At 39.0% G+C, this 15,252-nt stretch overlaps 1 protein-coding gene across 2 annotated transcripts in view; it reads right to left on the bottom strand.

Annotated features, from left to right (window-relative positions):
• brat1 (BRCA1-associated ATM activator 1) overlaps positions 1–14,322 on the bottom strand; it is a 35,902-nt gene extending 21,580 nt beyond the window's left edge. For both annotated transcript variants that reach the window (XM_072658021.1, XM_072658023.1), the window contains exons 1-2: positions 14,146–14,322; positions 8,745–8,908 (exon numbers count right to left, since the gene is read on the bottom strand). In XM_072658021.1, coding sequence (XP_072514122.1) covers positions 8,745–8,868 — 124 coding nt within the window. In that variant the 5' untranslated portion in view covers positions 8,869–8,908; positions 14,146–14,322. The remainder of the gene's footprint in view (positions 1–8,744; positions 8,909–14,145) is intronic.
• Positions 14,323–15,252: the final 930 nt, after the last annotated feature.

Raw genomic sequence — 15,252 nt, 5'->3', positions numbered from 1 at the left:
ACACTGGTGCCTAGTCATTTTAAAGAATATTGCTAAATTATGCACACAATTCATTCTTTGATCGGCCATGCTAATTCTGCTATAACAAGCACCTGCATTTCTCTCAGTGCAACAAAAAAAAGCAAACACACTGGATAAGAAAAGTTAGTGAATTAACTAAGTTGGCTTGTCAAATTGTATGCAGTATGAGCTTACATTTAAACTGTATGCTAAGAAGTGGCTAGATGGTTGCTATACTCTCAGCTTAGAGGTTGCCATGGTGTTTTATGGGGGTTTCTGGGTCATCCCAGGTGAGTGCTATGGTATTTGTGGTGTTTGCTAACGTTTTGCTAAAATATCTGGTGTTGTTGCTAAGCTGTTGTTAGACAGTGGTGTTATGCAGTTTTGGGCTTCAAAGTGGTTGTTGCAAAGTTGTTGCAGCTGGGCCTGTAGGCCTGTAAAAAAATATTTTAAGAACATTATATAAAAACAGATCAAAACGGGTCACCCTGTTATCATCCATGCCATGTCCTGTAAATAGGAGTTAAATATATTTTTAATAACTTTTTAATAACTATGTTAAATAGAACTTTGTTAAAAGGAAGCTAATTTAGGCCTAATGAAATAATTGAATGCCTAATTGATCAGAGTATCATGAGTAACCTATCAGAGTAACCTACAGACATATGATAACACCATAGGAAACAGCAAGACTTACTCTAACCACCATCGTGCCCTAAAATCCACACACATCACCTTCAGCGACCTGCTCTGTTAACTCAAAAACAGCACAAAGATGAGGGGTGAGTGGGGCATCTCTCGCACACAGGCACACATGGGCAAACGGGAGTAAAGGGTAATTGCATTACTGCCACAACTGCTCTTCCATATAAAGGGAACAAAGAAGTGACGAGCTGCTAGCTCCTTTTCGGTCTCTCGGACTTCAAATAAGGATTCAGGACAAAAAGTCCTGAGTCCAGACTACACTGTGTCAAGGTCCAGAACAATTATTTTAGTGACAAATAAATAATTCAGTACATTTATATCTGTGTTCATTTATTATAGTTTGAGTTATATGGTTTGTTAATTGAACAGTCAGATTAAACATTGGAAGATATGCAAGGTTCCAGTATCTCCTCCAGAATGGCTAGTTACAGTAGAGAGGCACTTCTGGAGTTTGGTAAAGTTTATCATGAACTTACCATGAAGTTTTCTGATTTCGACTTTCTTTTGCGCTCGGACACTGCCAACACCAGCCAGCAAGGCCCAGCAGCACTGGCCTCGGGAAGATGACGCAGCAGACGGAGGGAGCATCCAAGGCGGAAGCGGGGCAAGAGAGGTGGGCTACAAGGCTAAGGCTACGTGTCCACCGCTTTCTAGACTGTTGGTAACAAACGTTCGCTCCACTCGAAAACAAGCTGGATGAGCAGAGAACAAAAATAACAATCCTACGTGAGATCAGAGCTCTAATCCTCATTAACACCTGGCTCTCAGACAAAACACCTCAATCAACGATCCAGCTACAAAAGGCACTCAGTCCACCGTGGGGACCACGCCGCTACGTGTTCAACTGATCTAGAACCGCTGATGGTGAAGTGCAGACCCTTCTATTGGCAGAGAGTTCCACGCTGTGTTTATCCTGAATGAGGGAGAACAACATTCTCGACCAAGTCTACAGCAACGTGAGGGGTGGCTACAAGGCTGTACATTGGACAGTGCGACCATATCTCTGTTTCTCTCTAAAGTGTGGAATTAAGAAATTGATCTGGTGCTTCAGGACTGTGTTGACCGTATACAGTCCACGGAATGTGTTTAGAACTGCTGCTGTGAGAGAGGACTGTACTGTTGACTAAAAGGACTATGCCTCTGGAGCAACCAGCTACTTCAGCACCTACATAAAAAACATTGTTTCCACAAAGTGCTGCAGATATTATCCCAACCAGAAATCCTGGATAAACTGATGTTCGGCCCATGCTACGTGCCCGCTCCACTGCATTTCTCTCAGGCAACGCTGAAGACCACATCTTTCAGACAGACAAAGACAGTACCGGCTGAAGCTGGAGGGATGCAGGAGCAGAGAGGTCACAACCAGACACAGTACACTACCAGACGAGCTAAAGGAGTTCTATGCTTGATTTGAGGCCTTCAACCCCGACAGACAGAGAGGGGTTATGGCCAAGGGGAGTACACAACACTTGCTGTGACGTCAGTGGATGTGTGCAAGGCTCCCAAGAGAATAAACACACAAAAGGCAGCAGACCCTGACAACACCCCCGAGCGTGCACTCAAGGTTTGGTCATCGGCACTTGCTGGAGTGTTTGTGGACATATTTAACCTGTTTTTAACCATTTTGCTTCAAGATCACCACCATTGTCCCCGTCTCCTACAGAGCAGGGCAGAATGTTGGCAACATGTTTAAGCTGCACCTTTCTAGTTATGGTCGCGCCCTTGTTTTAGCAAGGCACAACTATATTGTAATCCGATTTGGTATTTTAGTAAGTGTATTAGAAAATATGTTTTTTTCTATCTATACCAGGTAGGTGTCTCATCGCTGCAATCATATTACTTGCACTAAACATCTGTTTAGGGTTTAGGGTGCTCACTTTACTTTTGATGTTCCACTGCTTTGCCACATCCATAAAATGTTCGGCACAGGTCGCAGCATGCTGCCTCTTCTCTGTTTTAAATGACCGTTAAAGCATGTAAATTACGTCACCACTGTTCATCTATATAATGACCTGTAACTCCGAGCTGTTGCCATTTTCTGTGGTGGTTTCTCCGATGTTGCTGTCTGATTGCAATAATAACTAATGCTAATAACAATTAATAATGAGAATAATTGTTACCCAGTAAGCACAACCATTCATGCTTCCTTCAAGAAATGCACTTTTTTTGCAGTTATTGTTACTATTAATATTATTATTTTTCTTCACATTCAGCATTTGTATGACACTACTACAAATGTGCTGTGTGCGCTGCTCACATTCTAAAACTAAAATTAGTAAATGTCTCATACTGTTCAGGTAATAAACATGACGTTGACATGATCGCACTCAGCATAGTGATTACAAACTTTTTCACGATAAATTGTAATTTAATATGAATGTACTATTATTTATATTACAATATATACATTTCAAGTTATTTACTGTAACTTTCAAATGTTAAGTTTCAAGGGACAATTTACTTGCACTAAACTATGCATTTTTAAACATCTTAAATTCAAAATCTGTTTTACTTAAACTGTAAATGACGTGAATGCACTGTTTCTTATAGAAGTATACAAGGGTCACGGTTTCTGAAAGTCACAATAATATTACTATTATTATTATTATCATTGTTATTCCAATGATAATGGCAGTCTCTGTAAGAATGTGCGACAGCACACATGTAGAAATCTCAAACTATCCACTGAGGTCACACTTTGACAGTCAGGCTGCCAGTCAAACAGGTCCTTGGCTGGTTTCGGCTTGTAGTGAGCAGCGGACTCCCAAAGTTTTCATATATTTAGCACAGAGGTTAGTACTCGGACACTGAAATAAGTTCATCGTCTTCCATTGCAACTGATTTTCGACATGGTTTGCAGAGGACAGTCATTTGAGAAACCTCTGTGTTATCAAAGCAAAACCACCGCCAAGCTAGTGGATATACTATTAGGCTACAGGGCAGGAATATGTGAACTCTTAAGGCGTGTTTTAGTGGTTTCCACAAAGTGAGTGACATGCTCAAATGCTACAAAAATGGTGAGAAAAGGTGATATTAAAGAAAGAGACAGACCATCATAACACAAAAAATTTAGGTCATACCTACAGAGAAATTGTCAAGAAAGTCAAAAGGCACATTTAGAAACCGTGGGGTGGGGGGGGGAGGGTGGCAAGACACTGACAAGAAGCACAACCCAAAGCCACAACTTAATCGGAGGACAAATTTCTGAGAGGAATTTCTACTATGTCTACTATGAGTATTCGTACTATGATTTCATTTCAGAGTACATTCAGAGAAGACATTAAACTGAATTAAGTTCCAATATATTTGGAATTTCTTCAAATGCATTTTTTTTACCGGGCTTTCACCATTTTACCATCAAATGTATGACATTTCCAGTACATCTACATCAGAAATGTGCACACAACCATACATTATAGTTTCTACAGTGCATACCAGCATTGCTAAGTGTCCCAGCATAGCTAGTTACAGAACCCCTCCCCCAACATTTCTGCAGCAGTGGAGACCACAAAACAGACAGACACACAGACAGACACAGACAGACTCAATGTTCACATCTACACACATGCGTGCAAGGACATTCATATTGTTCAGGGTTGCACCTTACAATATTTTTTGTTTTATTGATTAATCCAAAAATTCGTTTTTTAATTAATCCATTAATATGACAACAACTTTCTAGATTAGTCTAATGTGAGTGTGTTAGGAATGAAAATTATTTCTCCAAAACCATTTAATACTGCAATATTTTTTTATCATCTTTTCTTAAACACATATAATGCACTTAAGGGCACTTTTTTGTAACAAAAAAGTGTGTGTTCTTTCAACAACAAATTACCACACACACACACACACACACACACACAATATGTGTGTAGTAATTTATTGTTGAAAGAACACAAGGGGCTGTGGAATTGATGACCCTGCTGTGGGGGGCTCAAACATGAATTAATGTATTAAAGGCTACCTTAAAAGCACAATTTATAAGTACACACACACCCACACCCCTTAAGGCCAAGGTGCGTCAACCTCACTGTGTTGACGTCTAACCCAAACACTGTAATCATACCCTAGATTTAGTCTTGACCCTGGGTGCATTGATCATCTAAATACTCTACCTAAAAGCCCCCCTCCCCCGACACTGTCTAAAGCATGCAATAACCCCAATGATCGCTGTACAGTTTACTGAACACATCCCAGACCTATCGACCTTATCCTGCACAAACGGAGCTAGTTAAATTAACTAAAGATCCAGAAAATACCCATCAACCAACCTTAGACAAAGTAGCACAGTTTAAAAGTAAAATGACAAGGCAAAAAAGGCTCGCACCAATGTACAGTGATTAAACTCGTACCTTAAAACAAAAACAGAGCGGAAACTAGAGCGTAAATGGCGGACAACCAAACTATAGGTGTTTCACTCTGCCTGGAAGGACAGCCTTAGTCAATACAGAAAGGCGTTCATTAAAGCTCGCTCCGTGTATTTGGCCTCGCTGATCGAGAAAAACAAAAACAATCCCAGCATACTTTTTACTACTTTTTTTTTTTTTTTACCCACTTCTAGAAGTAGAAAAAAAATGTACAACCTGTACACTTGACCCAATTCCCTCTAAAATACTAAAAGAAATACTCCCAATTATAATCTGACCTCTTTTAACAATTGTAAACTCATCCCTTATCTTAGGGCATGTACCCAAAACCCTTACATTAGCAGTCATAAAACCTTTAATCAACAAGCCAAATCTTAATCCTAGTCTATTGTCTAATTACAGACCCATCTCCAACCTAACATTTACAGTGCCTCCAGGTAGCATTCAACCCCCTGCAGATTTTGCAGGTTTACACATTTGGAGTTAACTTGGCATTGTGACATTTGGACTGTAGATCAGCCTGGACATGTGAAATGCACTGCAGCAAAAAATAATGTTTCTTTGTTTATTGTTTTTTAAAATTGTGAAAAGTTTATTCAGAGGGTCAATTATTATTCAACCCATCAAACCACCAGAATTCAGTTTGGTTCCCTCAAGTATTAAGAAATAATTGAGGCATAAAGAACAATGAGCTTCACATGTTTGGATTAATTATCTGTTTTTCCCCACCTTTTCTGACTATTTAAGCCCCTCCCCAAACTTGTGAACAGCACTCATACATGGTCAACATGGGAAAGACTAAGGAGCATTCCAAGGCCATCAGAGACAAAATCGTGGGGGGTCACAAGGCTGGCAAGGGGTACAAAACCCTTTCCAAGGTGTCTCCACCATTGGGAGCATCATCCGGAAGTGGAAGGCTAATGGAACTACTATTAACCGTCCACGGCCTAGACAGCCTTTCAAAGTTTCCTCCCGTGCCGAGGCCAGGCTTGTCCGAACAGTCAAGGCTGACCCAAGGACAACAAGGAGGGAGCTCCGGGAAGATCTCATGGCGGTGGGGACATTGGTTTCAGTCAATACCATAAGTAACGTACTCCACCGCAATGGTCTCCTTTCCAGACGAGCCTGTAAGGTACCTTTACTTTCAAAGCGCCATGTCAAGGCTCGTCCACAGTTTGCTCATGATCACTTGGAGGACTCTGAGGCAGACTGGTTCAAGGTTCTCTGGTCTGATGAGACCAAGATTGAGGTCTTTGGTGCCAACCACACCTGTGACGTTTGGCGACAGGATGGCACTGCATACGACCCCAAGAATACCATCCCTACAGTCAAGCATCATGCTGTGGGGCTGCTTCTCAGCCAAGGGGCCTGGCCATCTGGTCCACATCCACGGGAAGATGAATAGCACAGCCTACCTGGAGATTTTTGCCAAGAACCTCCGCTCCGCCATCAAGGATGTTAAAATGGATCGTCATTTCATCTTCCAACAAGACAACGACCCCAAGCACACAGCCAAGAAAACCAAGGCTTGGTTCAAGAGGGAAAACATCACGGTGTTGCAGTTGCCTAGTCAGTCTCCTGACCTTAACCCAATTGAAAACTTGTGGAAGGAACTCAAGATTAAAGTCCACACGAGACACCCGAAGAACCTAGATAACTTGAATCAGATCTGCATGGAGGAGTGGGCCAAGATTACTCCAGAGACCTGTGCCGGCCTGATCAGGTCTTATAAAAAACGATTCATAGCTGTAATTGCAAACAAGAGTTTTTCCACAAAATATTAAACCTAGGGGTTGAATAATAATTGACCCACATTTTTATGTTTAAAATGTATTATAATTTAACTGAGCAACTTATATTTTTTGTTTGTAATATGTATGCATATGTTAATAAATGCTGCTCTTGTTCAAAGTTTGAAGGCTCTAACTTGTTAAATTTGCAAAATCTGCAGAGGGTTGAATACTACTTGGAGGCACTGTATATCCAAGATATTAGAAAAAGCTGTTGCCCAACAACTCTGGGTCTGAATCCTGATTGGAATTTCTCATACATGTCATTTTTACTCAGGTATAAGCAATCACAGCACAGAGACAGCCCTAGTGACGATTACAAATTATCTCCTTCTTGCCTCTGGTCAAGGCTATGTATCTTTATTAGCCCTACTAGACCTCAATGTAGCCTTTGATATCTAACTGAACGCTATCAGTTTGTAAAGATAAAAGATTTATCTTCAAATTGCACAAAAGTAAGATATGGAGTTCCGCAAGGCTCTATTTTAGGACAGCTATTATTTACATTATACATGTTACCACTGGGCTCAGTTATAAGCCGACATGACATTAATTTCCATTGTTATGCAGATGACACAGCTCTATATATCAGCCAAACCTGACGATAAATTTAGATTAAAAAAATGGAGGACTGAGTAAAGGATATAAAACTCTGGATGTCACATTACTTTCTTCTTAACAGTGACAAAATTAGGTTCTCCTTTTAGGTCCAAAAGACTATATAAGTCTATAACTATCAGACTTAATGTTAGACTTGGCTGATGCTTCCATTATTCCTGGTCTAGGAGCTAAAAATGGTGTCATATTTGATTCAGATCGATCATTTGAGCAACATCTACTAATATTAGTAGGACAGCCTTTATGCAGCTTAGGAACACTGCCAAACTAAGAAACTCCTTATCACTACAAGATGCAGAAAAGCTAGTACACGCTCTTATTACCTCAAGGCTACATTACTGTAAAGCACTTTTGTCAGATTGTTCCAGCAGGAAACTCAGGAACTTCAGCAAGTTCAAAATGCTGCAGCCAGGGTCCTTACTAAAACTAGAAAAGTTGACCATATCAGTCCAGTTCTATCAGCACTTCATTGGCTTCCAGTTCCAGGGTGCTGGCTTCTTAGTAGTAGCAGGGGGCTTTATACCACTCTAGCCCACGCCAGCCATTACGAATTGTGCCAATAGGTGTTTATCTGATACAGTGTGTCTGATTCTGGAGCAGAATCTGGACACCTTTTTTGTTATTTGACTAATTTGATCAGAAACTACATCTTTTTACACAAAGGTCAAAAGGTCAATCTAAGTAAAGCTCTGAATGTAATCAATAATCCTAGAAGGCACAAACTCCATATGGGGTCATCATGCTAGTTTGTGCTTGAACCCAGGAATTGACGCTTGCATCTAGATTTATTAATCTTATTACCACCATTAGGCATTACCATTGTTTCATTTTTTAGATCATCAGATCAACACCCCTGAACATAACATACTTACATAATGGTACAGTGACTTTTTAATCAATAATTCAGTGTTTTTGACCAGAGGAGGATGGTCCCCTTGTGAGTCTTGATTCCTCCCAGGGTTTTTTCCTCATTTGTGGTTTTTTTTTTACTGCCATGGCCACCTTTGTCTTGCTCACTGGTGGTTTATATTTTGTTGATCGTTTTATTACTGAATTTCTGTAAACATCATGTGTTTTCTTTGCAACATTAGCTGTAAAAAGCAATGCACAAATAATTTAGATTTTAAAAAAGTCAGGTAGTCCAATCTTGCATGCCCACAATGTGTGTGTGTGTGTGTGTGTGTGTGTGTGTGTGTGTATATAAAATCTGACCTCAACTGTACAACCTAATGGTGGCTCTTAGTCAGTGTAGGGTACTCACCTTGACTTAGCTCTTTTAACCAGTCCAGAAGCTTATCCAATGAGGTGTCATCAGGGAGCACAAGTTTAGGATTAGGTAGGACTTCACAGACAGCTGACAGCAAGGATAGGATGTCACACTCCATGGTACAGAGTACAAAAAAAGGTTGTTGAGCTTGCAGGTAACTGCAAAAAAGAAAAAGAAAAATCAAATAAATTTGTCAATGAGATCAAAATCAGAAACGCACTCAAGAAAACGAGGAGCATAGCTGTAACGTGATACATGGACATCCATTGCCACAGGTCACTGTAACTGCGCGTTGGATCACAGATGAGTGGCAATTAGCGACTCATGTTCCATACAAGAGCAGGCACATTTACCCCCTAGTAAGCAAGCGTCTTATGTTCCCACCCAAAGAGCATCACTTTAAGGACTGCCATGATTAGGTGACTTTGATGTTGAAAATAGTTATCAAAATTTTATAGACAATGCGTAAAAAAAAAAAAAAAAAACATACGCATTTATGAACACCTTTTTGATATCTAAAGCACTTAAATTGAAATAAATGCTCTTCATCAGTAACACTACATTATTCCTGCATGTATGAGGTTAGTTGTTTCATTGGCTCAGTAATCGCTTGGCACAATTCAAAACTAAAGTTAAAAAAAAAGAAAGAAAGAAAACCACAATGGCTGCTGCAGCAGAATCCAAATCGGTTGAGAAACAGGTCTTTAAAAAGCACAATCACCTAAAGAGAAAACACAACTGCTGTTCAGGACCATGGACAGACAGATAAGGCCAAACCACTGTATGCATCTATTTATGATTATTTAATTACTATACGTCGAAAGAGCTTTTCAAAATCTGTTGTCGAGGACTATTATGATTATCCGTTATGATAGTATTGGTAATCTTATGCTTTCTACCATGTGTATATTTGTCACTCACAAATCATTAAAATGACAACCGCCTGTGCAGTACCAAATTTGGGGATTTTATGCCCATCCTTGGGGAATTACAAGACATGCGGCTTATACCAGTATATTTAAATGAAATGTTATTAATAGTTCTCTTAATTGATTAGCATTGTGATTATGCTAACTTGTTTGCATGATTAAAGGAGGGAAATGTGAAATTAGAAAATAATTTACAAATATCTGATTGTCCTAATTAAGATAAATGCCACAGATAAATCTACATAATACTTAAATAAATAATTAGCCTACACAGTGGGGTAAAAGCACCAAAATCCCCCTTTATTAAACATACTGTACAGTAGAATAGAATTAATTCTCACAAATCTCCACACAAACTCACCTCACACCTCATCCCTATAGTCAGTACATCTAGTCAACAGTACCACTTAATATGTTTGAATGGCACACCACTGTGAATAAAATATAAATGAAATATAAGCGATGGCTTCGTTTTTAGATTTTAGTGGTTTGGTACTTATTGGCTCTTTACCTTCATATAAAACTTTTCATTAATGTAGACGAGGTATGTTATTAAATTAAACAACCAAATTAATCAAAAGGTATTGCTGTAAGCTTATTTGGAACAGGGACTCTGGCTGTCGCGATAATCACACTCTCACAATATTGCGCTATTAACAAGTGAACCGCAGGAAATGTCAAGCAACCGCCACATCGCAGTGTTCATGTTTTCTTCGTTTTGTAAGATGGAGACAACAGCAGGCGCTCTAGTCACAAAACCAAACAGCTTCACCAGTTTATACGAGGCACTATGCAAAAATTGTGAGACGAAACCTGCATGTTGGATATCAGCTATAGGGAGTCGTGTCAATGAGTAGACGAAACCATGCACAAATGCTGGTAGTGAAAGACAGAGCGAGCGAATGCGACAGACCCACCAAAAAAAACTAGACAGCCTAAGCAAATCACTCAGAGAAGATCACTCAGAGCACAATCAGAACATGTTTGGTGCGGTTAGGCATATTGTTAGCCCACTCAGGTCCTTTCTAAATCACACAAGGCAAACAAGCTTTCTTTGTGTGCAACATGGACGAAACTTGCTCACACTGTTTGTGATGACAGATAGGCGCAGTCACTTTTGCTAGATAAAACTAAGGCGATTGGCCGAAATGGTCACGTGAGCAAGTCTGGGAAATTGATTACACATACAACGCCGATAGAAAATTACAGACCTCTCATCTTCCTAAGTGCATCTTCCTAACCGTGACAGCCCTAGTAGTAATATATCAAAATACAAGGCAAGTGATTTTATTTCTGATGAAAATTGTATTTGGAAAGTTACTTACACATTCAAATTATGTTATTTGTTTTTTGCTTGTATAACCCTTTTTAACCCTTATACCTAATGAAAGGTAAATGAGTTGACGTTAGCCAATTTATTAGGAAATTTGTCTATTTTTCAGGGCGTGGGAATGCGACAAGTTGCATGAATTGAACCTAAATCCTGCCTTTCCGAAAATTATTACTGAAAACCAAAAGCCTGATTTACAAATGAGAGCCAGAATAGCACCCCCTAGTCCCCAAATGTTTCACAAACATTTGATCATTAAACATTCTGACCTCACTAAGGCAAAATGAAGCATAAAGCCATAAACAAAGGACGCTTTTTTTAATACCCTTGATTTCAGAAGAAACAATGAACGAGATGGTATTCCAATATATTTGTCCATATAGTAACTTTAACTGCTTGGTTAAAGGCTTGTGCCTGTAATGGATGACAGTCAAGAGCGAAAATGGAGGAGCTCCTTGTTCCTCTTTGGCCTCACAATTTAAGAATAAAAGTCCTAAGCCCAGACAACACTGTGGACAACTCACTGTCACTCATTCTCTTTCAATAGAACGGTCCGTCCATTAGGGTTGGGCAGTGCCCATTTTTTCCCCCCCATACCATCTTTATGGGTATTACCGGGGGTGGGGAGTCATCAAGTTTTAGTTTTAAATCATCAGTCAGACAACAACTGCAAATGTTAAACTACTCTGAATCAGGAGAGAAAAGCTGGTTAGCATTAGCTTTGTGAGCAAGATCAGTCTGCTCAATACAAAACAAATTTAAGGAAGGCTGGCTGAATGTGAGCTCCCTCTGTGCCCCCATCCTGTGGCTCGTTTAAATGCACATGGGGGACTAAACTTATTTTCTCATGAAGTAGATAGACACAGAACATAAATCTCACAACATACATGTTGTCATTTTTAAATAGCATTCTCATTTTGAGATACTGTCAGCATTTTAAATCCCTTGAATTCCATTCGGCATTAGTGTTATACTGCTCAAGCGTTTGTCCGTCCCTCTACGAATCCATCCGTCCGTCCATGCCTGTACAGTGCATCTATCCCTCTACAACTCATGCCCGGCTGTACCCTACATTTTAGACAAATGTTTATAGACATAGCTCTATTAGCCCACAATCACTGCCAGCCAGAAAAATGGGATTAGTGGATATAATGACCCAGCTTTAAACAATGTATGTGTCAGTGCAGAGAAGCAGTGTTTTAGCCTCACTGTCTGTGTTTTGCTTGTACCTTCCTTAAACATTTCTTTTTCCACCCCTAGTAATTACGGCGGTTGTATTTGTGCCAAATGCCAGCACGTTTAGTAGTTGGACCCTATAGATGTGCGCATCCTGGGTTTATTAAATGCTAGAGACCCAGATTCACTGATAGCGGCAGCACGGGCCTCATGGAGAGCTAGCACAGAATCCCCAAGGTTCCTGTTCGCGTGTCAAACTGGTTTGCTCCATTTAGTAAAGCACTCGCGGAGAAGCCGGTTGAAAGAACTCTGGTCACAGGAGACTATTGTTTGTCACATTAAAGTAGCTAGTCCAAATGTACATTATGGTTTATTTTGTTGGACAGCCACTCCTGGAAATAAACATTCATCACATTTGTAGATGGCCCTTACTGTGGTTTGTGGGGTCTCAGAGACATAGTAAATGCTAGGGCTTTAATTGATAAAGATTAAACAGGGTTGGTAGTAATCATTCCTAGGTGTGGCTAGTGAAATTAGACCAACTGTCAATTCTTTTTGATTAACTGCTTTTTTTCCATTTGATAAAGGGTTTAATTAATAATCAAAAACATTCAAATGTGCAAAAATAAAAGAAAGAAGGGGCAAATACACACAGCACTGTATATGTGCATTACATAGTATATAGCTAGTATAATATATATAATCTACATATATTAATAACATTACTCCACCTGCAGCACCCCTATAACGTTATAAGTGTGATCAGAGATTACATTATGTGGCTAGCAAACTTACCTTAACAAATATAATATAATATACACACACACACACACACACACACACACGTGTGTATATACATACATATATATGTGTGTGTGTTTAATTTAAATTTTTTTTTCTGGCATTATACATAAGCTATGAAACACAATGTGTTTAACAACAACAGGGTTTCTTCCAAAACGCTTTGGCGCCATACGCTTGAACCGTTTTACAAAAACATTTGATTAATAAATGAAACACTGCCACATGCTGGTCACTGTTCCGTGAAACACACAGTTGCTAAAAAGTTGCATGGCTGTTCCGCCAAAATAAAAGCCCATACGCAGAAACTGACAAATTACAAACCTAATCTAATCTAATCTGCATAAAAATAACATTTTCACCAGAGGTGACTGCGCGAAAAAAAATACCCATTTTGGAAAAGTAAGCTGGACAAATGTAATTAAATTGTAAACTCATGCTCGAAATTTGACTTATTACGCTTTTCGGGCAAAAGTCCAGTGTCTAACAGGCATACAGATAGCGTATTCGGTAGACATGCCATACACATGAATATTTGCGCCTCAAACTATGACCACTATTGAATGTCCACCGCCGCACAATAAAGGTTTAAAATCCAAATACCTGGAAAGATTCTCATTTGAACAGTCAGTGGATGTGCAAAATAAATTAATATTTGTACAACGACTGGTTGTTGAAAACAGTACCTGGGCGTTCCAACTTAACATACCACAGGGAACCATGGCAGCATTTTTGGTCATTATAATATAGCTATATTACTATAGAAGGGTACGGAAAGTTACACCTGTTTATTGCGATTGTTCCCAAACCGATGTACTGTTATACAGTAAACAATATGTTCCATTCGAGTGATACACTTCAAGCTCTCAAAAACTGTAGCTACGTAATATAGCTAGCACTAACATAAATAATTAATGGGTGAATGCTACCTTGCTTTCTAAACTGGCAGCAGTAACGTCAGCTAATGCTAACTACCTAATGCTACCCGGTCGTAAAACCGGTGGGGGTTATATCACGTCAGATATTTTATCACGCGTCTAGCAAACGTAGCTAGCTATCCTAACAAAGACAAATGGAATGTCGACAGTCCATTAGTAAATGATGTCGAACTCATGTGTTAGAAAAAATTAACGACAAAACATTTGTAAATACAACTTACTAGTCTTGTATAAGCCCTCCTCAGACGTGGGCGCGAAAAATATATCGTTCATATAATTTACTAGCTGTAAATGATAGAAAAGCTCTGAAACACGATGTGTTTAACCAATGGATTTCTTTTATCTAAACGCTTTGGTGCCGTACGCATGAATTGATACAAAAACATGTGATGAACAAATGAAGCGTCACTGTTCCGTGAAATGAGCAACAGTTGTTGAAAAGTTGTCTGGTTGTTTCGTCAAAATAAAAGCCCAGACGTAGAAACGTGCCAAAATATGAGCTAAAAAGTAATAACATATTTTCATGAAATCGTAAACTCGTGCATGAAATTTGACAAATTAAAAATTGTTGCTTTTCCTGCAAACGTCCAGTCTTTAAGATTCATATAGATGGCGTCTTCTGTATGTCTGTGAGACTTACCATACACATGCAATATCTACACGTCAAACTACGACAATTATTCAGTGTCCACAGGTTCCAAATCCAAATATCTGGACATGGTCTCATTTGTCAGTGGATGTGCAGTTTCAATATCTAGGCATTTCAACTTAACTCACATGAGAAAGGTTTTAGTATGAAGAAATAGAACCAATTTATAGATTAGAAACAAAACTGTGTAAAAAGAGTGTATTGTTGTTTTGATCATATTATAATGATATACCATTATAATTAATAAACTTTCATCATCATAAGGGTTTTTTTATCACAATTTCTGATGAAATCCTCCCTCTTCATTGTGGTTAATGCTTTATACTTGTGGAAATTACATTTTGGGGCCTGTTCCACATTAACATTAGTAGTACAATGCCCTGGTCCAAAATACTCCTTTATTGTTTTAAGTGGTAGACCCTCTAACCAATGGGCATAAAACCGCCTATAGAGAGGAAGTTAAATAGAAGAGATTATGGTGTAGACTTTCCCTATCACCCCAGACATCACCTCTTACGTTCTGTAAATAATAGTATATTTTATGTTACCTCAGATACTACGTATTTATATATTCACATATTCTGTTTTAGCTAATCAGGAAAATTTTCAATCATATTTTATTTTTTATGTTATATTTCTTATTATTGTTTTCTTGCCATCTAAATTTACATTACTGACT

The sequence above is a fragment of the Salminus brasiliensis genome, chromosome 15 (genome assembly GCF_030463535.1).
Source record: "Salminus brasiliensis chromosome 15, fSalBra1.hap2, whole genome shotgun sequence".
Lineage (NCBI taxonomy): Eukaryota > Metazoa > Chordata > Actinopteri > Characiformes > Bryconidae > Salminus > Salminus brasiliensis.
This window is presented reverse-complemented; position numbering and strand designations above follow the sequence as displayed.